The sequence below is a fragment of the Hemicordylus capensis genome, chromosome 9 (assembly GCF_027244095.1).
Source record: "Hemicordylus capensis ecotype Gifberg chromosome 9, rHemCap1.1.pri, whole genome shotgun sequence".
NCBI lineage: Eukaryota > Metazoa > Chordata > Lepidosauria > Squamata > Cordylidae > Hemicordylus > Hemicordylus capensis.
In genome coordinates, this window is record NC_069665.1 from 2700857 (window position 1) to 2727096 (window position 26240).

The 26240-nt window shown below is 53.3% G+C and overlaps 2 protein-coding genes across 4 annotated transcripts; both read right to left on the reverse strand.

Annotated features, from left to right (window-relative positions):
• LOC128334103 (basic proline-rich protein-like) lies at positions 1 to 7203 on the reverse strand. Of its 2 annotated transcripts, none has more exons than XM_053270374.1 (6): positions 6874 to 7203; positions 4948 to 5631; positions 4434 to 4559; positions 2691 to 4123; positions 1254 to 2381; positions 1 to 553 (listed from the first exon to the last, which is right to left on the reverse strand). In XM_053270374.1, the coding sequence occupies exons 1-4, from the start codon at positions 6878 to 6880 to the stop codon at positions 2694 to 2696; spliced, it is 2247 nt and encodes a 748-aa protein (XP_053126349.1). In that variant the 5' UTR covers positions 6881 to 7203; the 3' UTR covers positions 1 to 553; positions 1254 to 2381; positions 2691 to 2693. The 2 variants fall into 2 exon arrangements, with proteins under 2 accessions (XP_053126349.1, XP_053126348.1); XM_053270373.1 differs by having other exon boundaries at positions 2691 to 4126; positions 6874 to 7202.
• Positions 7204 to 15026: 7823 nt separating this feature from the next.
• On the reverse strand, positions 15027 to 22647 carry LOC128334105 (nascent polypeptide-associated complex subunit alpha, muscle-specific form-like). Of its 2 annotated transcripts, none has more exons than XM_053270376.1 (6): positions 22132 to 22647; positions 20207 to 20890; positions 19464 to 19589; positions 17721 to 19153; positions 16285 to 17411; positions 15027 to 15584 (listed from the first exon to the last, which is right to left on the reverse strand). In XM_053270376.1, exons 1-4 carry the CDS (start codon positions 22136 to 22138, stop codon positions 17724 to 17726), a joined length of 2247 nt encoding a protein of 748 aa, XP_053126351.1. In that variant the 5' UTR covers positions 22139 to 22647; the 3' UTR covers positions 15027 to 15584; positions 16285 to 17411; positions 17721 to 17723. The 2 variants fall into 2 exon arrangements, with proteins under 2 accessions (XP_053126351.1, XP_053126350.1); XM_053270375.1 differs by having other exon boundaries at positions 17721 to 19156.
• Positions 22648 to 26240: the final 3593 nt, after the last annotated feature.

The following is a 26240-nucleotide window of genomic DNA, read 5'->3' on the forward strand; positions in this document are numbered from 1 at the left end:
TTTGGGTGAAAAGGGCCACAACTTTATTCACCAATAACAATAATAAGCCATAATAAGCCATAATAACCCATAATAACCGTGTGACCAGCCTAATTCTAACTCAAACCCCCAACGCAGAACGGAGTAGGCGAAAAAACTCCCAACAGTGGCCAATGCGTTGAGAGCCAAAAATTCCTACTCGGCCCCAGAAGGGCGACCAGTCACTAGACCCGCTCTGCTCCAGGGAAGGGGGGGGATGCTCGGCCCAAACGGAAGAGCTGGGGCGGGGAAATAGTAATAATAAAAAGAGAGAGACCAGCCCGCCCACCCAAATCGTTTCCCCCCAAGTGAACCACAATGACATCAGGCCCAGGGAACCTAGCTCAATCATCCCAAATGGCAGGGAGCGACTGGCTCCATAACATGCGCCTCCTACCCAACCAAGAAACTGAAGCATGCGTTCCAAAACCCAACTGGGTGCCCCAATGGGAGGAGCTGGCCCTCTTGAAGGCCCCAAAGACCGACGAATGGGGGCAAACCAGGACCGGAACAGGAGCCGCCGCTCCGCCAGCACCTGCCAAGAAAACAAAAGGTCAGAGCGGGCATCGCCAACTTCCATTCAGCGCACGTAGTGCCGCACCACCAAGGACTTCCATCGCCCTCTCCTTTGAACGACATGCGAGCAGCCTTGGTGGCAGCCCCAATCCTAATGGAGTGCAGTGTAAGTCCCTCCAAGGGAACCCCGGCCAAGGTCAAGGCCCTTTGTATAACTGCCAGCAACTGATACAGGGTGAGGGGTGCCTTGTCCTCGTGCGCAAAAAGGCAGCCCTCTGGAAAGTCCCAGGTTATGCCGTAAGGCAGCTACCGGACAAATCGAAGGGTTGCTGGTGGCCGCCAGACGAACAACACAGCCGGGAGCAGATGGTCACCCAAGGGCAGCCCCATAGCACCATAAGGGGCATGCTTGGGGGAAGGCAAAATTCCCATGGGGTAAAACCCAGAGGTCCCCCCTGAACCTGAGATTGCTGTCGGCGAAGTTACAGAGCCGCCCCCAACAGGGGCCAAAGCCGGCCTGTTACCCAGCCACACCTGCTCTGCCGCCCCTTGGAGCCCTGCAGTGATCACCGGAAAACCCAACGGAGGACCCATGCCCCAAGGCTGTGTGTAAGGTGCCCCAAATGGGGCAGGTCCCCATCCACCCATGGCAGGCATCGGCCAGGGTCCAGAGGGCCACTGGCCGGTGCCGCCGGGTGGCGTCGGTGCAATAGGCTCACCCGGGGACGGAGGCAAAGATGGATCCACAGGGGGTTGATCCAATGGCAGCGGGGATTCCGGAACCGCAGGAGAAGGCATCGCAGGAACAGGAACGCCAGGCACTGGCAACACAGGATCAGCCGGCTCTGCAGGCAGCGCTGGGCCGGGCGGGCCCTCGCCCTTTTCAAGAGCTCCTAACCTGTCAGAGAGAGATTTTCGTAACTGTGTTCCAGCAGCACCACGCGTGCGTCGAGGAACTTCCTTCGGCGCTCCAGACGGGCCAGCCCCCTTGCTTCCAACAGAATGGAAGCCTTGGCCTTCTCCAGAGCTTCCATTCTGTTGATCAGGCCCCTAATTAGAACCATCTCCTCATCATCCTCATCAGAGGAAGAAGCTGGAGGTGCAGGCCGCTTGGCCCCCTGATAGGCTGACCACCGGTTTTCTCCTTGGCTTTCCTAGGCATGTGGGCGAATTGCAGGGGCCCAGAATAACCAACCCCCAATGCCACCAAGAACAACCCCGAAAACCCCACGGGCAAAAGAACACGACGGGCGTGGAGAGAAGAGCGCCCAGAGAGCCACTCGCTGCCCTCCTGAGAGACCCCCACTCCAACCCCCCAAAGAAGCCAACGGAAGAGAAGAGGGACACGAAAAATGCCAGTAACCCCAAGGCCAACCAACACCCTCACCCAACCGCAGGGAGCTGCAGGGCCCCAAATAAGTGCCACCAATCAGAGCAACCACCAGTCCCGCCCAGTTAGGCTGCCCAATACGCCCCAGGCCAGGAAGGCCCAACCCGGACAAACCAAGGGCCCCAAGCCCCGAAGATGCCGCCCCGGGGCCGATGCCGCCGCACTCCAGCCGCAGGCCTATGCCCCCTCAGGCCGCTAAAATGACCGCCGATGTCCGGGGAAGCCGCCGCTCGGCAGGTCGATGCTACCCACCCAAATACACCACTCTTCCCATCCTCGGGCACACCCCGCCCCCCGCCCCCAGAACTGAACGGGCCAATCAGGTGCCTTTGGGGCCTCCTGCGGAGCGTGGCTGGGACAAACTCCCTCCCCTCCGCAGGAGGCCAAGGGGAGGGGCATTCCGTGTGGCTTGCTTCTCTTTCTTGGGGGCAACTTGTCTGGCTCTTCGCAAAAGGACCTACGCAAAATACAAAAGAAAGAAATATTCTGATCAATGAAGATGCAGAACTCTAGCCTTAACCTCTATACCTCAACCCAATCTGTACTAATGTTAAAACAACATCATTTTAAAATTATCAACACCAGAAGACAACCCGTAAAATGTTAAGATTTACCGATTTTAAAAATGAAGTGATATAACTTGCGATCATATGGGAGGGGGGAAGCTGTAATATACAGGGTGAAGACGGGCCCGTCAGAGTTCTCCCCAGCAGGCCGTCTCCAGTCCTGCTGCTTAGGAGGACACCCAGCGAGAGACGAGACTTGCCTCTCAGTGGCGCCAGGGGTAGCCATACTGAAGGGAGATGTCCATTTCCTCCTCCCGCTCCACGAAATACTGCCTCCGGCCGGCTGATGTCCACTGAGCCGCCTCTTCCCTCGCTCTTTGAGCCCGCCGCCGCATCAGCTCCCGGACGGGCCGTTGCTCCTCCGTCATGGGCCGGGAGACTTCCAGGTGGGCCGGGGGCGTCCTCCAAGGGATGAACGTGTCCCCCTTAAACTCCTGCTCTGCTGTCGTGCGCTGGGGACCAGGTGGAAGGACCGGATGCTCCGTGGAGGCTTGGTGGGCAGGGAGGACGGGTCGGTGGGTTGGTGTGGGACCCCAAGGCTGTGGCTGTGGTTGAGGGGCCGGCGGGGGCTGGCCCAAGGTCCTCCCAGCAAGACCGTGCATCCGCAAGCTATTTGCCTGCGCCAGGGAGGAGGGCCGGAGCATGAAGGGACGGGATCCCGGCGGCCTCCACACTGGCGTTGATTGTGGGTGGGCCAGGGAGCTAGGGGGGAGGTTGGCCATCGGCATGGCTGCTGGCCTGGCCATGGAGCTGGGCGGTGCCTTCCCCGCTGGTCTGCTTGGCAGGGCTGCCAAAGGCCTTGGTGGTGGCTTGGCTGTGCTTCCGGATGGTGGCCTTCCCATGGACATCGCTGGTGTCTTTTGGGGCACGCTCTGCCCGGGATGTCCCTCTGCACTCTTGGACTCTGCCGGGGGGCCCAGGGCATGGAACACCTGCACGGAGTCCCGCATCATTCTGGCCAGGCTGCTCCTCGGAGTCGGGGGCACAGCCTGGGCGGATCCACTGGACTCTGCCCCCACTTTCTGCCTCTTGGTGTTCCCTGCTTCGGCTTCAGGTGGTAGCAGCCGTGCTTTCCCCCTTCCTGGCAGGACCTGAGGCATTTTCAACAGCTTCTGGCCTGGCATGCTACCTGCAGGTTTCATCGGCTGATGGGGTTGGACGGCCAGCTCCAGATGGCAAGTGGGGATCTTCTGTGCAGTTCTCCCTTCCTTCTGGTCCAGGGGTGCTTTGGCCGTCTCTCCAGATCTCGCCTCCCGCTCAGCCTTTGGGCTTCCCCGTGGAACCTTGGGTGCTGGCACGCTCTCTGCCCCTGCTGCCCTTGCCCTCTTTGCAATGTTCTCTGCAGGGAGTTTCCTGCCCACCAACTCCCCATATGTGCGGTCCTTGGCCTTTTTGGGTGCAGAGGAGATGGGCGGCAAAAAGTCAAAGAGCTGCAGCCTTGGCTTGGCGCATTGGGTGTTCTTGTCTCCTGGGGCTACCAGGTGGGAAGCCGTTCCCTTGGAGAGCACTTTGGTTGGCTCTGGTGGAGGAGGCGGGAAGAGGAATTCCGGAAGCAACTGCGGGGCTGTTCCTCCCTTGGCCATTCCTCGACCCTTCAGCTGGGGAGGAGATGGTGGGTGGCGCTCCTGGGTCCCTGCTAGAAAGGAAGAAGAGAAGTCAGTTGTTTGGGAAAAGACCGAGCAAGTCTGTAACTTCCAGGCAAGTTCTAATCATGAAAACATTTCGATGGAGAAGAGTTGCAAAGGAATGGGGTCCCAAAGGCCGGATCTGGGCTCTCGGATCTGGGCAGCTTTTCCCCATCCCAAGGCACAGATGCTGAGGGAGTGGCATTCCCCCCAACCCACATCAGACCTCCACTCTTCAACTCTCTTAGCACAAGGTTCTCGCAGGGCTGGTGGGGCCAGTCACGGGACTGTCCTTCCCCCACAATGGTGCACACCCACCTCTGTGTGGTCCCAACTCTGGGATCTTCATTCTTCGTGCAGCACCGGTGCTGAAGCCTTCTGCCTTCTGAGTTGCAGGCTCCTTGATTTGGATGGCCAGTGTCTGCTCAGTGGCAGGAATCAAGACTGAAAGAGAAGGACGGAGGATGACCAGGGGATGGGTCAGGATCTGATCCAGAGCCAGCCCTGCCGTGTGGTAAGGGGAGGTGGTGGATTTCCCCTGAGCGAGGGCGAGGGAAGGTGGCAATGCTGACTCCTTAGGGGGCTCAAGCAGTCACGGATGGGTGGGGTAAGGGGTGAGGGCAGCAGGAATTCTCATCCGAAGACAGCTTTCAAACATTGCACATCAGGGCAGACATTGAGTCATCCAGTGATCAGCTCTTGCACATTTCCAAAAACCCTGGGAATATATTTTGAAGACCATGGCCTCAGGAGAAGGATTGCGCCAGACCCATGGGAAGGACACAGGGAGCCCTAGGCGGGAGAACGCCCCTTTCCCAACATCAGCACAAACCTCTGGACGCACGTCGAATGTCCGTCGGCTTGCCGCTCCTGGGCTGATCCGGTGGGGCTGGGCGGAACCCCCCAGCGGCAGGGGTGGTGCTGCTGCCTTCGGATTGCAGCCGGTGTGCCAGCAGGACCAGATTCCTCTTGCGCGCCGGGTCCGCCCTGGCTGGCTGGGCCAGAGATCTTCTTGCAGCAGGAGGGATGGGGGCAAGCTGGGCCAGAGATGTTGTCTCCGCAGGAGGGATGGGGGCAAGCGTGGCATGTCTGTAGCCAGGAGCCTCCCTCACCCTATGCAAGAATGGTGGGAACTCTTCCGGCTCTGGAGGTCGCAGCTGGCCAATGGATGTATGGCCAGACAATTGGGCCATGGGGCCCGCAGTGGGACGGCTGGGGGCCAGCGGCCCAAAGAAGGGTCCGGGGAGATGGTAGAGGGATGCCGCCGGTGAGCCAGGCCACTGGTGCTCCCGCTGCGGCGTCCGCAGATCTCCCTCTGCTGGTTCTCTGTGGTCCCTGCTGTCCCTCCCTTCGATGGACTGAAGGGAGAGGTCAGAGACCGAGGACCACATGGAGGTGGAACCAATGGTCGCCGTCGGTGTCTCAAGGAAGCTGCTGGGCGAACCACCTCCTTCCCCGGCCGAGCTCGCGCTCGTACAGGCGGAGCCAGCAGACGGCCTCTTTTCAGTCGACTCATCTGTAAGAAAAAGGAAGGGGGCACCTTGATTTCTGTCATTCCTACAACAGCCCTGCAAAGGAGGCCCAACCGACGCCTTGCTGATGGGAAGGGAAGAGGCAACTACCCAATTGCCCCGAGGCCTCCCTCTGAACCCATGGCTTCAGTCACTTGGAAGGAGGCACCCACCTCCCTGCTGGGATGCCCGAGTATTGTCCCACTCTTCAGGTGAGGAAGCCCAACAACCCTGATGTGGAGAACTAGCGGCACTCATGCCCCACTCCGCCTCTTAGTCCTGGAGGACTTCCAGAGGGGCTCCTGCATCTCATTGAGTTTGAGCAGGCCAGATGAGATGGATGATGTGCATGCAGCTGCCACAGTCAGGGCACTTGTCTCTCCCCTGCTATGGTCTGCAACAGCAAAGAGTCACTCTCCAAGGTTCTGGGGTTCCCCCAACTGCTCAACATTGACCCTCCTGTAGATGTAGGACTACAGCTCCCATCATCCCTGGCTGTTGGCCGCTGTTGCTGGCTGGGGATTATGGGAGTTGTAGTCCAAAAACAGCTGGGGAGCCATAGCTGAGCAGGCCTGCTTTAACCGAAGATGCTAAGAACTTTGCCTGGGACCTGAGGGATGTAGAGCACGGCCAAATCTGCTCCTCTCTGAGCACTCTTGGTTCCAGGAGTCCAGAGAATGTTGTGGTTCGAATCGGATTCCAGAGTGAGAGGCAGTTAGCCTGAGCTGAAGGGGCAGCCCTGGGAGGAACTGGGGAGGAAATTAACCAGAACCAGTGAAAGAACCCCTTTGCACCCATTCTGCCTATGGAAAGCCTCTCCCAAGCAGAAGTCAATTCTTTTGGATACTCTGCACAGTCCTGGACACTAGTTCAAACACACCCCTATTACATTCCCCTTCATTAGGATTCTGATGACTTCCTTGTCTCATGCCTGTAAGACTTTGGAAGGGGCCATTGATGATTCCAGATAAGAATGAACTATCTAAAAAGGCTGGGGAAAGGGGATAACCTCTTTGGACAGAAGGTAGAACAAAGTGGAAAGGGAAGGTGTGGTATAAAGTCAGATAAAGGAAAGCAAGGGAAATGTCACCCAAGAGCAGACACAGGGCACAATCCATCCAAATGAATTGCCACCTGGTCCCTCCTTTATTCTACCAAGAAAACCACATGGCTTTGTGGTCTCCAGGAATCGACACCAACTCACAACCTTCCCTTTCTTTTTCCTCCTGGATGGCACCATTTCCTACCTGCCATGATGACTTTCAATGTCTAAAGAAGTCCACTGGACAACTAAAACAACAACGACGACAAGAAGATGATCTCTCTGGTGAGAGCAGACCAGGCAATCTCTCCAATTAGAAGAGCCTGCTGTCAGTACTCTTTAACCGCTGGAAAGTCGGTTAGGGAGTGGGCAACTGAAGCCCGATGATGCGTCATTGTTTATCGCGGTCCCTATGGCAACCTGCAGCTGGTGGGGTGGGGGCCAGAAGAATGTCGGAAGCGGGTCGTGATGATGCAAGATGATGTCATGGCCATCTTCACACAGGCTCTCTACCGATATCAAACCATCCCTCAAACCATCCATCTTCTTCACTTAGACGTTCAGAAGGGGAGACCAGACCCAAGTTCCGCAGAGTCCATTTCAAGTCTGTTTGGCCACTGGAAGTCTCTTTGGGGGTTGAATGGAAGTCCAGCCATGCTCTCAGGTTTCCTCTTTGGCATCAATCAGTCAATCAATCAATTATATTAGTGCCCCATCCCTCCAGTACACTTCTGCTTGGGGTGGCTCAGGTTAGTAAAATCGATATAATCTAAACTAAAAGATTAATAAAATTGAAGAAGTTAAAAGACCAAGCTAAAACCACATTTAAAATGACAAATTTTTAAAGTTTCACATTAAAAGTTATTAATAAACAGCTAAAAACTAAAAAAAAATTAAAGGACCTACCAGATTATAAGCAGCAGAAAAGACATTAAAAAGCATCTTTTAAAAGATAAGTTATTGTGGTTGTGTTTTTTAAAACACTGAGGGAGTCAGCATGGCAAAGCTCTTCCAGGAGGGCATTCCAAACTGAGGGGCCACAAGTGAGAAGACAACTGAGAAGACCCTGTCTCTAGTCCCCACCAACTGGATTGCTGTTAGGTGGGTCAAACACTCATGAAGCCACTTGAGCCCAAGAGATTCTACAGGTAGATCTAACTGTATAATGATGTTATCATCCACCCCAAATGACCCCAATCTGATAGGGACATCAGAAGCTGTCTTGTACTGAGTCAGACCACTGATCCATCTCATTGGGTATCATCTACGCTGACTGGCAGCATCTTTCCAAGGTTCCAAATACTGGTGAGAGAATCTGGATAGGTGCATCCATCTGACCCATTTCTCACTTCCCATCTGACCACTCCCCTCTTCTCCTACCTAGCTTTTGGAGTTCACACAACCCTGGTTCGGGAGTGCACCTGGCTCTCTTACCTTGGCTGGGTGCTCCACCTACACAGGTGGGGATCATGTGACCTAGCTTACGCTCTCAAACAGAAGTCGTTGACTGCGGTAGTCACTTTAGCCAGAAAATACCCCACTTTTGTCTGCGCTGCTTCCTTTGTTGATTCCCTTCTGATCTTGGCAGTGTGGAACTGAAGGACTGTACCACTTAGGGTTACCATATTCAAGCTTCCCAAATCCGGGTGGCCTGATTTGCAGATTATGCAGATTACAGACAACTAATTTGCATTATTGATTGATTGATTGGACAGATTTGTATACCCGCCTTCTCTACCCTCCCATGTGATTGGATCCAGAGTAAAATCCGGGCAATCCGGGCAGCACATTTGAAATCCACGTCAATCCGGGTGGAATTTAGCAGCCGGGTGGAGGAACCAAAATCCGGGGGCTCCCCTAAATTCCATGGTGTCTAAACACACGAAAGTTCAATGAGGCAGGGGAAACCATGTGGCTAAATGGATTGTAATTGTAGAGGACAAGAATGAAGAGCTCTTCACCACCTTATTTCCCAGCAGAGTGAAGAGAACACAAGTCTTTCTTTGGCATACAGATCAATATTTAGTGACCATGTAATATTCAGCCTCATGAAAGACATGTGCTCCACCAGCCTAACAGCTTTGTGACTATGCATTGACTGTTTTATTACTATAATAGCTTTTATGATGTTTATACTTCTACAGTTTTATAGCTCCATCACCTAGTATCTGCTGTTGCAGTTCTATCACTTTGGTAGAATACAGGAGGGGTTGACCATTGCCTCCTCCCACGCAGTCTGAGAAGATGCCTTTCAGCATCTTCCTAGATGGCTGCTGTCCAATATAGTACCAGCGGGGATTCGAACTGGCAACCTTCTGCTTGTTAGTCAAGCATTTCCCCGCTGTGCCACGCCTCTAACCATACTTGTAAATCGCCTTATACTTTGTACTGGTCTATGATCATAATCAAGATTGATTGATCGATATTTATGTGGAGTCAGGGGCGTGACTAACAGGGAACAGGAGATGAAAAATGTCCCTGGGACCATCAGGGAGGCCGGCCCCCCGCCCCACCCCACCCCGGCAGCCGAGCCACTGCTCCCTCCCTCCCCCCTCTCTGAAGAAGAAGATGGGGAGGGGGCCCACCTTTACCTTTTGTCCTGGGGCCCCCTCCAAACTTGCTACGCCCCTTTGTCAAGTCTGCACATTTATAGGGTTTCCCCACCCGCACCCCCTTGTACAACTGCAGTTGGTATTTCAAAAACAATTCATACCTGTGGTCATTCATGATCCATTTTAATTATTCATCATAAAAATGTGTGAATAAAGACAGATGGTTTCTGCACTTCTGCTTCCGACAGAAGATGAAAACCTGAAGACAGAGTCTAGTTTGTTTTGCGGCAGATATTCTTGGCGGTGGCAAGTCAAAGGTAGCGGGGTGCGGAAGAGAAAATGGGGTGAAATCCTGCTCCTGCACAGTTCACTGGCAAGGACTTTTCAGTCACCTGTTAATGGGTTAGTGAGAGTGAAGTCGAGAAACATCCGGCCCGGTCAGACGTTCCAATTCCTCATCTAATCTGGGGGTTCTCAACCTTGGCTGAAGCTATTCTGGCTGAGGGTGATGGGTATTGTAGTCCAACAGCATCTGGGAATGCAAGGTTGGAAACCCCTGATCTGATAGGAACATTGGAAGCTACCACTGGTCCATCTAACTCAGTATCATCTACACCAGGGATTCTCAACGTTGGGTCCCCAGATGTTATTGGACTTCCATCATCCCCAACCAAAGGCCACTGGGGCTGGGGATTATGGGAGTTGAAGTCCAATAACATCGGGAGACCCAACGTTGAGAATCCCTGATCTACACTGAATGGCAGCAGCTTTCCAAGGTTTCAAGGCAGGAAACCTTCCCTGTCCTACCTGGAGATGCTTCCAGGAATGAAACCTGGGACCTTTCTCCAGAAATAGGAACCTAGGAAGCTGAGCGATGGCCCCATCCTGCAAATTAGAAACTAATCCTCTGCTCTTCCCAATTCCACCCCTCCATTACTATTCTCCATTACCCCACAATCCTCCTCTATTAATTAATCCAGTCATTCCTGTGTGTGTTGTTCAATCTGAAAGACACTTGTGCAGGGGTTTCCACCCTGGTGCCCCAAATGATGTTGGACTACAACACCCATCACCCCCATGTGCTGTGGCCAACCAGTGCAGCTAGGGAGTTGTAGCGTCACAAAATCTGGGGATGCCTTCTTGAGAGCTCCTGCATTAGGCAGTGGGTTTGAACATAGTGTTTAAAAAGGTGCTTAGTTTTAGGCTTGGGAATCCTTTCTTCCATCCCTCTCTTATTCATTCATTCGTTCAATTTCTACACCGCCCTTCCAAAAATGGCTCAGAGCGGTTTACACAGAGAAATAATAAATCAACAGGATGGATCCCTGTCCCCAAATGGATCACAATAATAAAACACACACACACACACACACACACAAGATAGACACCAGCAAGAGTCACTGGAGGTGCTGTGCTGGGGGTGGATAGGGCCAGTTACTCTCACCCAGCTAAATCTTATGCTCCTTGCTGGGTGCTGGGGTTGCCAACGCTCCAGGATGGAGCCGGAATCAGCATCAATGATTCGGTGACTGTGGAACTCAACCCTGGAGGTTTTAATGGCTTGATGTGGTGAAAAATATTGGACAAGAATGTCCCAAGGTGGGGAATCTCCAGGAATCGCTTCAGAATGGGCAGTCTGCCTGGACGCACCTCTTCCTTTCTCCTTTGCTCTGATTCCGGGTCAGCTTGTCACTTCCGGGCAGGAATTGTGCAGAGAGAGTATAAGCTGGGCTTGATCTGGCCTTCTCCGTTGGACCTTGCCCATTGCCTTCATTTATTGATTGACATTGATATCCTGCTCGTCCTTCCCAGGAGTCCAGAGCAGTGTCCATGGTTCTGTTCCTCCCCACAGCAACCCTGTGAGTGAGGCAGAATAGGCTGAGAGATGGGTGACTGGTCCAGAGTGTCCTGGTGAGTTCCGTGGCTGAAGCGGGATTAGAACTCGGCTCTCCCAGGTCCAAGTCCAACCCCCTCTCTCTTTAGAGGGAACAGATGAAACAGGGAAAGCAGCAGTGCCTCTGAGCCTGAGCAGACTGCCGGACCTTGAAAAGAGCCGAATCCTGTCTCTGCCCTTTGAGATTTGAAGTTAAGGCTTCAAGGAGAGAAAAGACTTGGCTTTAAACTACCAGAACCCGGGGGGTGGGGGGTGGAGTGGGGCGGCGGAGAGCCAAACTGTTACTTTTTTAACATCCAGGCTAGAGAACTGTAATGTGTGCTGTACCTAGGGCTGCCTTTGAAGATGGTCAGAAAACTTGGATTGGCTTAGAATACAGCAGCCAGACTTCCAACCAGAGAGCCATAGTTCCGATGCTCTAACTCTGATCGTCAAAGGTCAGAGCTGGCTGTCACGGCCTTTCCAGGCTCACTTCCAGGTGCTGATTGTTTCCGCCTTTGAAGCCCTCCATTAAATGGCTCCTGTAGGAACCAAGTTTAAGTCTCCAGGTGCCTCCCCAGGTGAAATCAGGAGGGTGGTGAGCGGGGAGAAGTCTTCTCAATGGTGTAGGAAATATGGTTCCCCAATAAGCGAGGGCGTCCTCCATCTTTCTTGGAAGAAGGCGAGTTTTTGTAATCGACTTGTTCACAGCGGCTTTTAAAGTTCTGTAATTGTCTATCATGTGATGGCTGCTGTTTTGAATTGTCATTAGCCTGGCCTTTCCCTTCACTAGAGATGTGGTGGTTCTTCCCCTCCCAGGCACTGGTTTTTTTTTTTTTTAAACTGTATTTTTAAATTCATGATGTGAATTTTAATGACGTTTTATATTGGTTTTATTGTAACCCACTCCGAGACCTTTGGGTATAGGGCGGGCTCGAAATGCAAACAAGTGGAATAAAAATGAAAATCATAAATAATTAGCAGCCCCTCGTTGCTGGGCCCCTTCTCTTTTAGGCGTCCCAAGGGGTGGGGTGTGCATGGATTCAGCACTGCAACACCTTCAGGGGGATGCACGCTCCAGGGAGAGATGCACACCAACCACTCTGCCGAGAAATGCTAAGGAATCCTCCCCATTGTCTCCTTCCTTGGGACCTTGAAACCAGGAGAGAATTTCATGGATCTCTTAGCAAATCCACCGGTTAGGACACATGAGAGCTGCAAGGAGAGGTTTGTCAGTTAGGCTCCGTTTTAAATGCTTGCATGTTGAATGTTGGTTGTGTGTTTCGTAGTCCTGGAAGTGCCTTTGAACAATGATTCTTTCAAAGCGGGCCAGCTCTTCATGCTTTAACTCAGGGCGTCCTAAACTTGGGAACTTTGGCCATTGTGGCTAGGGGTGATGGGAGTTGTAGTCCCAAAAAAGTTTCTCTCCCTGGCAGCATCTCCAAGACAGGGCTGAGAGAGATTGCTGCCTGCAAACTTAGAGAAGCCGTTGCCAGTCTGGGTAGCCCACACTGAACCAGATGGACCAAGAGTCGGACTCAATCTATGGCAGCTTCCTATGTTCCTGTGTAAACATCTGGGGACCCAGGTTCCCTGATCCCTGTCTAACCCATCCTTTCCCCCCAGGGAAGTCTCACATCCTCATTCTCCCTTCAGCACTGTGGAGAACAAGGAGAGATGAATGGCTGACCGTGCAACGTGCCAATTAGCTCCGGATATCAGGGTTTCAGTGTTCCCTAAGGAGGCAGTGGGGCAGGGAATACCAGCCTTGAAGATGTGAACCTGTGGCTTGATATATTGTTCTGTAGCTAAGATTTTTGTAAACCGCTTTGGGAGGTTCACCTGGAAGCAGTGAATATATGCAAAAACATAAAATAAAACAGAATGAAATGAAATAAAACCAGTTTGGTGACAAGGCGCTTTAAGGAATGCTGCCCCCTCCCCCCATATGAGGCTCCTTGCCCATGACGCTCCTCAGAGGAGACCCTTTGACATGCTCCTTTGCTTTCTGAGATTCGCTTGAGAGGGCCACGTGAGACAGCACCACTTTATCTGCGACAGCACCCACCGTATGGAACTCCCTGCCACAGGATGCAAGCTCAGTTCACTCTGAGCATTAGGCTTGGGAAATGGTGTCTGTTTCCACAGCTGTTGCTGGGGGTAATGAGAAGTGTGGGCTCCTTCCACCAGGCTCCAAACCTCTCCCTCTCCCCATCTTCCTCTCCACACACCCCACCTCCGCACCAATCTTTCTCAACGTCATCTGCTACGGCCACCATCTATCCACTCAGGGACAGAAGCTCCAAATCATTTGAGAAAACCCAGTAGCTTGGTGAAGTCAGTGTGAGGATGGAAGAAGCAGACAGAGACAAAAATGAGTGGGACCAAAAAGAAAGCACCTGGTTGACATCCAATAAGTAGAATAAATGGGTGATGTAGATTTATTTCATTTGCTATTGATGGTTGCATGAGCAGATGCAGACAATGTGCATCTGGTAGCCCCTCCTGGGACCCAGCCCAGGAGAATCTCTTCCCCAGCTCCTCACATGGCAGCTTGACCCTCCACGATGATATCAGCCTCTTCTCCGCTTCTGCTGAAGCTCTCCTGGCTTCTCCACTGGGTGGGTTGGATCTTCTCCCTTCTACGCTCTCACCCACTGCAGCAACCTCCGCTATCTCCCTGGTCCCCCTTTTTACTCCACTGGCCCAAACCCTCTCCTGGCTTATTGGTACAAATGTCCCCTCAGGCCCCATTCCATTGGCATCTCTGGAGGGAATTTCTCTCCTGAGCCGGGGTCTCCGGCATGGAAGGGATTCAGGAAGGACACATCCATTGGACAGCTCCGAGGGCAAAAGCTTCAGGAACTTGGCTAGCCCCAAATATGGTCCTAGAAGAGCTGGCAACATAAAGGGAGCGCTTCTGAGTGCTGCCCAGATAGAGTGGATTGGCCCCTGCCCTCCCCTGGGGATAGCCTGGTTGCTTGAAGGGACCTTGCCCAGTTCTCTCAGTGCTAGTTCTGGTGGGGCTGGGGACCTCGAATGGGGCTGACTAATCCTCTGGGGAATCGCCCGAGTCCGAGAGTGAAGGAAGGGCTGTATCCTTGGGTCTTGGTGGGAGCTTCTGGCTCTGGTTGTCCTGCTGTGGGACTCCTGGCAGAGCCTGGTCACCGGAGTTCTGGGTTGTAGGGACCCCCCACCCTGGCTCATCATCCCCTGAACTCTCCACCTCTTCCCCCCATGGGGGAGAACCCCCCATCCAGGGCATGGCAGTTTCTTTCTCTCTCTCTTTTTTGTAAAATAGATTGGATTGGTTTTCAGAATGCAAAGAGTAAAAAGTAAGGGGAAAGAAAATAAGAATAGTATAAAATCCAAAGAATAGTCTGCATCTCCAAACTTACTATATACTTATTATCCACGAATAAAATACCATCTTATCATCATAGTTATCTGATCTGACCAAACGTCCTTTCTAAGTAAAGTCCAAAGGAAAAGGTATGAAAACGGAAAAGTGGCAACCCTGTCAATTCTGAGCATCAAATTTAACCTGAATCTCTCTGGCTTCTATATCGTGTGGGTGTCCAGCATATTATCTACCAAAAAGTTTTGAATGATTGCTTCAAGGCAAACTGAGGGCAGGGGGGGAGTAGATAAAGGGAAGCAGTGGAGTAAAGTAATCTGTAATTAAATGCAGTTTTTCTCTGGTCAATTGAATTTAAGAATTAAAAAAAGACTACCACAAATGTACAAGAACTTTATTTAGAAGCCAATCCAATTAGTTGGCTAGTTAATCACTGATGGCCTCATCCATAGGGATGAGTGCTAACTGGTGCTAACCAATGAACTGAAAAGGTGAGCTCCATCCAGAGGCCAGGACCCTGGCAGCTGCAGAGCAACGTGCCTTGTCCCCAGCCCCCCAAAGACACAGAGACATAGTTTGGGTGAAAAGGGCCACAACTTTATTCACCAATAACAATAATAACCCATAATAACCCTTAATAACCCATAATACCAATGTGACCAGCCTAATTTTAACTCAAACCCCCAACACAGAACGGAGTAGGCGAAAAAACTCCCAACAGTGGCCAATGCGTTGAGAGCCAAAAATTCCTACTCGGCCCCAGAAGGGCGACCAGTCACTAGACCCGCTCTGCTCCAGGGAAGGGAGGGAGGGGGATGCTCGGCCCAAATGGAAGAGCTGGGGTGGGGAAATAGTAATAATAAAAAGAGAGAGACCAGCCCGCCCGCCCAAATCATTTCCCCCCAAGTGAACCACAATGACATCAGGCCCAGGGAACCTAGCTCAATCATCCCAAATGGCAGGGAGCAACTGGCTCCATAACATGCTCCTCCTACCCAACCAAGAAACGGAAGCACACTTCCCAAAACCCAACTGGGTGCCCCAATGGGAGGAGCTGGCCCTCTTGAAGGCCCCAAAGACCGACGAATGGGGGCAAACCAGGACCGGAACAGGAGCCGCCGATCCGCCAGCACCTGCCAAGAAAACAAAAGGTCAGAGCGGGCACCGCAAACTTCCACTCAGCGCACGTAGCGCCACACCACCGAGGACTTCCATCGCCCTCTCCTTTGAACGACATGCGAGCAGCCGTGGTGGCAGCCCCAATCCGAAAGGAGTGCAGTGTAAGTCCCTCCAAGGGAACCCCGGCCAAGGTCAAGGCCCTTTGTATAACTGCCAGCAACTGATACAGGGTGAGGGGTGCCTTGTCCTCGTGCGCAAAAAGGCAGCCCTCTGGAAAGTCCCAGGTTATGCCGTAAGGTAGCTACCGGACAAATCGAAGGGTCGCTGGTGGCCGCCAGACGAACAACACAGCCGGGAGCAGATGGTCACCCAAGGGCAGCCCCATAGCACCATAAGGGGCATGCTTGGGGGAAGGCAAAATTCCCATGGGGTAAAACCCAGAGGTCCCCCCTGAACCTGAGATTGCTGTCGGCGAAGTTACAGAGCCGCCCCCAACAGGGGCCAAAGCCGGCCTGTTACCCAGCCACACCTGCTCTGCCGCCCCTTGGAGCCCTGCAGTGATCACCGGAAAACCCAACGGAGGACCCATGCCCCAAGGCTGTGTGTAAGGTGCCCCAAATGGGGCAGGTCCCCATCCACCCATGGCAGGCATCGGCCAGGGTCCAGAGGGCCACTGGCCGGTGCCGCCGGGTGGCGTCGGTGCAATAGGCTCACCCGGGGACGGAGGCAAAGATGGATCCACAGGGGGTTGATCCAATGGCAGCGGGGATTCCGGAACCGCAGGAGAAGGCATCGCAGGAACAGGAACGCCAGGCACTGGCAACACAGGATCAGCCGGCTCTGCAGGCAGCGCTGGGCCGGGCGGGCCCTCGCCCTTTTCAAGAGCTCCTAACCTGTCAGAGAGAGATTTTCGTAACTGTGTTCCAGCAGCACCACGCGTGCGTCGAGGAACTTCCTTCGGCGCTCCAGACGGGCCAGCCCCCTTGCTTCCAACAGAATGGAAGCCTTGGCCTTCTCCAGAGCTTCCATTCTGTTGATCAGGCCCCTAATTAGAACCATCTCCTCATCATCCTCATCAGAGGAAGAAGCTGGAGGTGCAGGCCGCTTGCCCCCTGATAGGCTGACCACCGGTTTTCTCCTTGGCTTTCCTAGGCATGTGGGCGAATTGCAGGGGCCCAGAATAACCAACCCCCAATGCCACCAAAAACAACCCAGAAAACCCCACCGGCAAAAGAACACGACGGGCGTGGAGAGAAGAGCGCCCAGAGAGCCACTCGCTGCCCTCCTGAGAGACCCCCACTCCGACCCCCCAAAGAAGCCAACGGAAGAGAAGAGGGACACGAAAAATGCCAGTAACCCCAAGGCCAACCAACACCCTCACCCAACCGCAGGGAGCTGCAGGGCCCCAAATAAGTGCCACCAATCAGAGCAACCACCAGTCCCGCCCAGTTAGGCTGCCCAATACGCCCCAGGCCAGGAAGGCCCAACCCGGACAAACCAAGGGCCCCAAGCCCCGAAGATGCCGCCCCGGGGCCGATGCCGCCGCACTCCAGCCGCAGGCCGATGCCCCCTCAGGCCGCTAAAATGACCGCCGATGTCCGGGGAAGCCGCCGCTCGGCAGGTCGATGCTACCCACCCAAATACACCACTCTTCCCATCCTCGGGCACACCCCGCCCCCCGCCCCCAGAACTGAACGGGCCAATCAGGTGCCTTTGGGGCCTCCTGCGGAGCGTGGCTGGGACAAACTCCCTCCCCTCCGCAGGAGGCCAAGGGGAGGGGCATTCCGTGTGGCTTGCTTCTCTTTCTTGGGGGCAACTTGTCTGGCTCTTCGCAAAAGGACCTAAGCAAAATACAAAAGAAAGAAATATTCTGATCAATGAAGATGCAGAACTCTAGCCTTAACCTCTATACCTCAACCCAATCTGTACTAATGTTAAAACAACATCATTTTAAAATTATCAACACCAGAAGACAACACGTAAAATGTTAAGATTTACCGATTTTAAAAATGAAGTGATATAACTTGCGATCATATGGGAGGGGGGAAGCTGTAATATACAGGGTGAAGACGGGCCCGTCAGAGTTCTCCCCACCAGGCCGTCTCCAGTCCTGCTGCTTAGGAGGACACCCAGCGAGAGACGAGACTTGCCTCTCAGTGGCGCCAGGGGTAGCCATACTGAAGGGAGATGTCCATTTCCTCCTCCCGCTCCACGAAATACTGCCTCCGGCCGGCTGATGTCCACTGAGCCGCCTCTTCCCTCGCTCTTTGAGCCCGCCGCCGCATCAGCTCCCGGACGGGCCGTTGCTCCTCCGTCATGGGCCGGGAGACTTCCAGGTGGGCCGGGGGCGTCCTCCAAGGGATGAACGTGTCCCCCTTAAACTCCTGCTCTGCTGTCGTGCGCTGGGGACCAGGTGGAAGGACCGGATGCTCCGTGGAGGCTTGGTGGGCAGGGAGGACGGGTCGGTGGGTAGGTGTGGGACCCCAAGGCTGTGGCTGTGGTTGAGGGGCCGGCGGGGGCTGGCCCAAGGTCCTCCCAGCAAGACCGTGCATCCGCAAGCTATTTGCCTGCGCAAGGGAGGAGGGCCGGAGCATGAAGGGACGGGATCCCGGCGGCCTCCACACTGGCGTGGATTGTGGGTGGGCCAGGAAGCTAGGGGGGAGGTTGGCCATCGGCATGGCTGCTGGCCTGGCCATGGAGCTGGGCGGTGCCTTCCCCGCTGGTCTGCTTGGCAGGGCTGCCAAAGGCCTTGGTGGTGGCTCGGCTGTGCTTCCGGATGGTGTCCTTCCCATGGACATTGCTGGTGTCTTTTGGGGCACGCTCTGCCCGGGATGTCCCTCTGCACTCTTGCATTTTGCCAGGGGGCCCAGGGCATGGAACACCTGCACGGAGTCCCGCATCATTCTGGCCAGGCTGCTCCTCGGAGTCGGGGGCACAGCCTGGGCGGATCCACTGGACTCTGCCCCCACTTTCTGCCTCTTGGTGTTCCCAGCTTCGGCTTCAGGTGGTAGCAGCCGTGCTTTCCCCCTTCCTGGCAGGACCTGAGGCATTCTCAGCAGCTTCTGGCCTGGCATGCTTCCTGCAGGTTTCATCGGCTGATGGGGTTGGACGGCCAGCTCCAGATGGCAAGTGGGGATCTTCTGCGCTGTTCTCCCTTCCTTCTGGTCCAGGGCTGCTTTGGCCGTCTCTCCAGATCTCGCCTCCCGCTCAGCCTTTGGGCTTCCCCGTGGAACCTTGGGTGCTGGCACACTCTCTGCCCCTGCTGCCCTTGCCCTCTTTGCAATGTTCTCTGAAGGGAGTTTCCTCCCCACCAACTCCCCATATGTGCCGTCCTTGGTCTTTTTGGGTGCAGAGGAGATGGGCGGCAAAAAGTCAAAGAGCTGCAGCCTTGGCTTGGCACATTGGGTGTTCTTGTCTCCTGGGGCTACCAGGTGGGAAGCCGTTCCCTTGGAGAGCACTTTGGTTGGCTCTGGTGGAGGAGGCGGGAAGAGGAATTCCGGAAGCAACTGCGGGGCTGTTCCTCCCTTGGCCATTCCTCGACCCTTCAGCTGGGGAGGAGATGGTGGGTGGCGCTCCTGGGTCCCTGCTAGAAAGGAAGAAGAGAAGTCAGTTGTTTGGGAAAAGACCGAGCAAGTCTGTAACTTCCAGGCAAGTTCTAATCATGAAAACATTTCGATGGAGAAGAGTTGCAAAGGAATGGGGTCCCAAAGGCCGGATCTGGGCTCTGGGATCTGGGCAGCTTTTCCCCATCCCAAGGCACAGATGCTGAGGGAGTGGCATTCCCCCCAACCCACATCAGACCTCCACTCTTCAACTCTCTTAGCACAAGGTTCTCGCAGGGCTGGTGGGGCCAGTCACGGGACTGTCCTTCCCCCACAATGGTGCACACCCACCTCTGTGTGGTCCCAACTCTGGGATCTTCATTCTTCGTGCAGCACCGGTGCTGAAGCCTTCTGCCTTCTGAGTTGCAGGCTCCTTGATTTGGATGGCCAGTGTCTGCTCAGTGGCAGGAATCAAGACTGAAAGAGAAGGACGGAGGATGACCAGGGGATGGGTCAGGATCTGATCCAGAGCCAGCCCTGCCGTGTGGCAAGGGGAGGTGGTGGATGTCAGTCCTGAGGGAGGGCGTGGGAAGGTGGCAGGGCTGACTCCTTAGGGGGCTCGAGCAGTCACGGATGGGTGGGCTAAGGGGTGAGGGCAGCAGGAATTCTCATCCGAAGACAGCTTTCAAACATTGCACATCAGGGCAGACATTGAGTCATCCAGTGATCAGCTCTTGCACATTTCCCAAAACTCTGGGCTGTGTTTCAGAATGCATGCTCTGTTCCTATGGCCAGGCCTGGAAAGGTGCCCCCCTGTGTGGAGTGGGAGCAGATGGCGTACTCTAGAAATGCAACCCCATGGCTACAGGGATGAGGGGCAGTGGTGGGAGAGCTGTCTATGGGGAGAATTGTTGGCCCTCTTGGCAAAGAGCCGGGGAATGCTTCTTGATCTTCTTCCTCCCTGGAGAAGATCAGGGCTCCGAAGAATCTATTGCGAAGACCATGGCCTCAGGAGAAGGATGGCGCCTGACACGTGGGAAGGACACAGGGAGCCCTAGGCGGCAGGACGCCCCTTTCCCAGCATCAGCACTCACCTCTGGACGCACGGCGAATGTCCGTCGGCTTGCCGCTCCTGGGCTGATCCGGTGGGGCTGGGCGGAACCCCCCAGCGGCAGGGGTGGTGCTGCTGCCTTCGGATTGCAGCCGGTGGGCCAGCAGGACCAGATTCCTCTTGCGCGCCGGGTCTGCCCTGGCCGGCTGGGCCAGAGATGTTCTTGCAGCAGGAGGGATGGGGGCAAGCTGGGCCAGAGATGTTGTCTCCGCAGGAGGGATGGGGGCAAGCGTGGCATGTCTGTAGCCAGGAGCCTCCCTCACCCTATGCAAGAATGGTGGGAACTCTTCCGGCTCTGGAGGTCGCAGCTGGCCAAAGGATGGATGGCCAAAGAATTGGGCCATGGGGCCCGCAGTGGGACGGCTGGGGGCCAGCGGCCCAAAGAAGGGCCCGGGGAGATGGTAGAGGGATGCCGCCGGTGAGCCAGGCCGCTGGTGCTCCCGCTGCGGCTTCCGCAGATCTCCCTCTGCTGGGTGGCTGTGGTCCCTGCTGTCCCTCCCTTCGATGGATTGAAGGGAGAGGTCAGAGACCGAGGACCACATGGAGGTGGAACCAATGGTCGCCGTCGGTGTCTCAAGGAAGCTGCTGGGCGAACCGCCTCCTTCCCCGGCCGAGCTCGCGCTCGTACAGGCGGAGCCAGCAGACGGCCTCTTTTCAGTCGACTCCTCTGTAAGAAAAAGGAAGGGGGCACCTTGATTTCTGTCATTCCTACAACAGCCCTGCAAAGGAGGCCCAACCTACGCCTTTCTGATGGGAAGAGAAGAGGCAACTACCCAATTGCCCCGAGGCCTCCCTCTGAACCCATGGCTTCAGTCACTTGGAAGGAGGCACCCACCTCCCTGCTGGGATGCCCGAGTATTGTACCACTCTTCAGGTGAGGAAGCCCAACAACCCTGATGTGGAGAACTAGAGACACTCATGCCCCGCTCCGCCTCTTAGTCCCCGAGGACTTCCAGAGGGGCTCCTGCATCTCATTGAGTTTGAGCAGGCCAGATTAGATGGCTGATGTGCATGCAGCTGCCACAGTCAGGGCACTTGTCTCTCCCTTGCTGTGGTCTGCAACAGCAAAGAGTCGCTCTCCAAGGTCTGGGGTTCCCCCAACTGCTCAACACTGGCCCTCCTGTAGATGTAGGCCTACAGCTCCCATCATCCCTGGCTGTTGGCCGCTGTGGCTGGCTGGGGATTATGGGAGTTGTAGTCCAAAAAGAGCTGGGGAGCCATAGCTGAGAAGGTCTGCTTTAACCGAAGATGCTAAGAACTTTGCCTGGGACCTGGGGGATGCAGAGCACGGCCAAATCTGCTCCCCTCTGAGCACTCTTGGTTCCAGGAGGCCAGAGAATGTTGTGGTTCGAATCGGATTCCAGAGTGAGAGGCAGTTAGCCTGAGCTGAAGGGGCAGCCCTGGGAGGAACTGGGGAGGAAATTAAGCAGAACCAGTGAAAGAACCCCTTTGCACCCATTCTGCCTATGGAAAGCCTCTCCCAAGCAGGAGTCGATTCTTTTGGATACTCCGCACAGTCCTGGACACTAGTTCAAACACACCCCTATTACATTCCCCTTCATTAGGATTCTGATGACTTCCTTGTCTCGTGCCTGTAAGACTTTGGAAGGGGCCATCGATGATTCCAGATAAGAATGAACTATATAAGAAGGCTGGGGAAAGGGGATAACCTCTTTGGACAGAAGGTAGAACAAAGTGGAAAGGGAAGTTGTGGTATAAAGTCAGATAAAGGAAAGCAAGGGAAATGTCACCCAAGAGCAGACACTGGGCACAATCCACCCAAATGAATTGCCACCTGGTCCCTCCTTTATTCTACCTAGAAAACCACATGGCTTTGTGGTCTCCAGGAATCGACACCAACTCACAACCTTCCCTTTCTTTTTCCTCCTGGATGGCACCATTTCCTACCTGCCATGATGACTGTCAACGTCTAAAGAAGTCCACTGGACAACAAAAACAACAACAACCAAGACAAGAAGATGATCTCTCTGGCGAGAGCAGACCAGGCAATCTCTCCAGTCAGAGGAGCCTGGTGTCCGTATTCCTAAACTGCTTGAAAGTCGGTTAGGGAGTGGGCAACTGAAGCCCGATGATGCGTCATTGTTTATCGCGGTCCCTATGGCAACCTGCAGCTGGTGGGGTGGGGGCCAGAAGAATGTCGGAAGCGGGTCGTGATGATGCAAGATGATGTCATGGCCATCTTCACACAGGCTCTCTACCGATATCAAACCATCCATCTTCTTCACTTAGACGTTCAGAAGGGGAGACCAGACCCAAGTTCCGCAGAGTCCATTTCAAGTCTGTTTGGCCACTGGAAGTCTCTTTGGGGGTTGAATGGAAGTCCAGCCATGTTCTCAGGTTTCCTCTCTGGCATCAATCAATCAATCAATCAATCAATTATATTTGTGCCCCACCCCTCCAGTACACTTCTGCTTGGGGTGGCTCAGGTTAGTAAAATAGATATAATCTAAAGTAAAAGATTAATAAAATTGAAGAAGTTAAAAGACCAAGCTAAAACCACATTTAAAATGACAAATTTTTAAAGTTTCACTTTAAAAGTTATTAATAAACAGCTTAAAACTAAGCACTAGACCTACCAGACTATAAGCAGCAGATAAGACATTAAAAAGCATCTTTAAAAAGATATGTCATTGTGGTTGTGTTTTTTTAAACACTGAGGGAGTGAGCATGGCAAAGCTCTTCCAGGAGGGCATTCCAAACCGAGGGGCCACAACCGAGAAGACCACTGAGAAGACAACCGAGAAGACCCTGTCTCTAGTCCCCCCCAACTGGAGTGCTGTTAGGTGGGTCAAACACTCATGAAGCCACTTGCGCCCAAGAGATTCTACAGGTAGACAGGGGCGTAACTACCATTAGGCAGGGGGAGGCAGTCGTCTGGGGGCCCCACTGCCTGGAGGGGCCCCCCCGAGACACCTCACATGACTCCCCATTGCCCCCTGCCCGGCCCCAAGACCCTTCAGCCACTTGCCCTGTTTGCCCTCCTCTCTCCTGCTTGTCGTCCTGGTCGGCAATCCCAGCAGCAGGCCAGCTGCTTTCCTCCCGGGCGCCTGTCAGCTGACCGGCGGGTGGGCGATGGGGCTTCCAGGGAGGCCTCCGTGTAGGCCTCCGTGAAGCCTGGATTCGAGTAGGCTGGCAAGCCCCAGGAAGAAGGCTGCCAGTCAGAGCGGCCACTACAGCTCTCTGCAGCAGACCCTCTTCTGCCCAGGCCAGACAGCTCAGCCTTTGCCTATATAGGGATCTGCTTGGCATAGGGCTTTGATGGGGGGGGAGACTGAGAAGTCTCTGAATATTTAATTTAAAACTGATTGGAAAATTTGCTGGCTTAAAAAAAACCCTCTAAAAAGTCCTATAAGTGGCTTGTTTCATGGCAGGAAATTACAAAAACTTCTGGAACAAATTTATTTATGTATTCATTCATCCATTCATTCATTAATTCATAAATACACTTATGTTCAAGTTGTTTTGCAACCCAGGTCTGAGTGAGAACTGAGACATGAGTGAGAACTGAGACGCATGTGTTGTGCTTTTATATTTTCCCCCCTTAGGGTCAATCTGGCCCACCTGTGAATGCAGCACCTCCATTCCAGAGGAGGAGAGGTGTGTTAAAGGGCTTTCAAAGCCTCTTGTGAAAAACCTCCTGGAATCAAACTTGACTGAATTGGTTCAGAATTCTGAGAAAACAAACATAGGCTCACCCTGCATGGTTGAAAGTCTCCTTTGCTAATCTGCAGCAAGGGGCCCATTTTAATAATTAGTGTTTCTAGTGTCTTCTCATTTGCTCAATTTTGTACATCTGTTTTTTGTATGTTTTGAATGAGGACAGAAAAGTGAGAATAAAAGTCCCCTGCTAACTGGGCAAAGAGGCACCTTTTTCTCTTTGTAAACCGCCCTGAGCCATTTTTGGAAGGGCGGTATAGAAATCGAATTGTTATTATTATTATTATAATTATTATAATTATTATTATTATTATTATTATTAAAAAATTTCTCGGCAGGGGGGCCCATTTAAGAATCTTGTCTCAGGGCCCACTCCAACCTAGTTAGGCCCCTGCAGGTAGATCTAACGGTCTAATGATGTTGTCATCCACCCCAAATGACCCCAATCCGATAGGGACATCGGAAGCTGTCTTGTACTGAGTCAGACCACTGATCCATCTCATTGAGTATCATCTACGCTGACTGGCAGCATCTTCCCAAGGTTCCAAATGCTGGTGAGAGAATCTGGATAGGTGCATCCATCTGACCCATTTCTCACTTCCCATCTGACCACTCCCCTCTTCTCCTACCTAGCTTTTGGAGTTCACACAACCCTGGTTCGGGAGTGCACCTGGCTCTCTTACCTTGGCTGGGTGCTCCACCTACACAGGTGGGGATCATGTGACCTAGCTTACTCTCTCAAACCAAAGTCGTTGACTGCCGTAGTCACTTTAGCCAGAAAATACCCCACTTCTGTCTGCGCTGCTTCCTTTGTTGATTCCCTTCTGATCTTGGCAGTGTGGAACTGAAGGACTGTACCACTTAGGGTTCCCATATTCAAGCTTCCCAAATCCGAGTGTCCTGATTTGCAGATTATGCAGATTACAGACAACTAATTTGCATGATTGATTGATTGATTGATTGGACAGATTTGTATACCCGCCTTCTCTACCCTCCCATGTGATTGGATCCAGAGTAAAATCCGGGCAATCCGGGCAGCACATTTGAAATCCACGTCAATCCGGGTGGAATTTAGCAGCCGGGTGGAGGAACCAAAATCCGGGGGCTCCCCTAAATTCCAGGGTGTCTAAACACACGAAAGTTCAATGAGGCAGGGGAAACCATGTGGCTAAATGGATTGTAATTGTAGAGGACAAGAATGAAGAGCTCTTCACCACCTTATTTCCCAGCAGAGTGAAGAGAACACAAGTCTTTCTTTGGGATACAGATCAATATTTAGTGACCATGTAATATTCAGCCTCATGAAAGACATGTGCTCCACCAGCCTAACAGCTTTGTGACTATGCAGTGACTGTTTTATTAATATAATAGCTTTTATGATGATGTTTATACTTCTACAGTTTTATAGCTCCATCACCTAGTATCTGCTGTTGCAGTTCTATCACTTTGGTAGAATACAGGAGGGGCTGACCATTGCCTCCTCCCACGCAGTCTGAGATGATGCCTTTCAGCATCTTCCTAGATGGCTGCTGTCTGTACCAGCGGGGATTCGAACCGGCAACCTTCTGCTTGTTAGTCAAGCTGTGCCACGCCTCTAACCATACTTGTAAATCGCCTTATACTTTGTACTGGTCTATGATCATAATCAAGATTGATTGATCGATATTTATGTGGAGTCAGGGGCGTGACTAACAGGGAACAGGAGGTGAAAAATGTCCCTGGGACCATCAGGGAGGACCCCCCACCCCACCCCACCCCGGCAGCCGAGCCACTGCTCCCTCCCTCCCCCCTCTCTGAAGAAGAAGATGGGGAGGGGGCCCATCTTTACGTTTTGTCCTGGGGCCCCCTCCAAACTTGCTACGCCCCTGTGTCAAGTCTGCACATTTATAGGGTTTCCCCACCCGCACCCCCTTGTACAACTGCAGTTGGTATTTCAAAAACAATTCATACCTGTGGTCATTCATGATCCATTTTAATTCATCATAAAAATGTGTGAATAAAGACAGATGGTTTCTGCACTTCTGCTTCCGATAGAAGATGAAAACCTGAAGACAGAGTCTAGTTTGTTTTGCGGCAGATATTCTTGGCGGTGGCAAATCAAAGGTAGCGGGGTGCGGAAGAGAAAATGGGGTGAAATCCTGCTCCTGCACAGTTCACTGGCAAGGACTTTTCAGTCACCTGTTAATGGGTTAGTGAGAGTGAAGTCGAGAAACATCCGGCCCAGTCAGACGTTCCAATTCCTCATCTAATCTGGGGGTTCTCAACCTTGGCTGAAGCTATTCTGGCTGAGGGTGATGGGTATTGTAGTCCAACAGCATCTGGGAATGCAAGGTTGGAAA

Excerpts from the sequence above, each read along its gene's own strand:
- LOC128334103 (XM_053270373.1), bottom strand. Across the intron at positions 4,560-4,947 it reads CATTCGACGTGCGTCCAGAG|TCTTGATTCCTGCCACTGAG; the intron begins GTTTGTGCTGAT and ends CTTCTCTTTCAG. Across the intron at positions 4,127-4,433 it reads AGAGTTGGGACCACACAGAG|CAGGGACCCAGGAGCGCCAC; the intron begins GTGGGTGTGCAC and ends CTTCCTTTCTAG.
- LOC128334105 (XM_053270375.1), bottom strand. Across the intron at positions 19,590-20,206 it reads CATTCGCCGTGCGTCCAGAG|TCTTGATTCCTGCCACTGAG; the intron begins GTGAGTGCTGAT and ends CTTCTCTTTCAG. Across the intron at positions 19,157-19,463 it reads AGAGTTGGGACCACACAGAG|CAGGGACCCAGGAGCGCCAC; the intron begins GTGGGTGTGCAC and ends CTTCCTTTCTAG.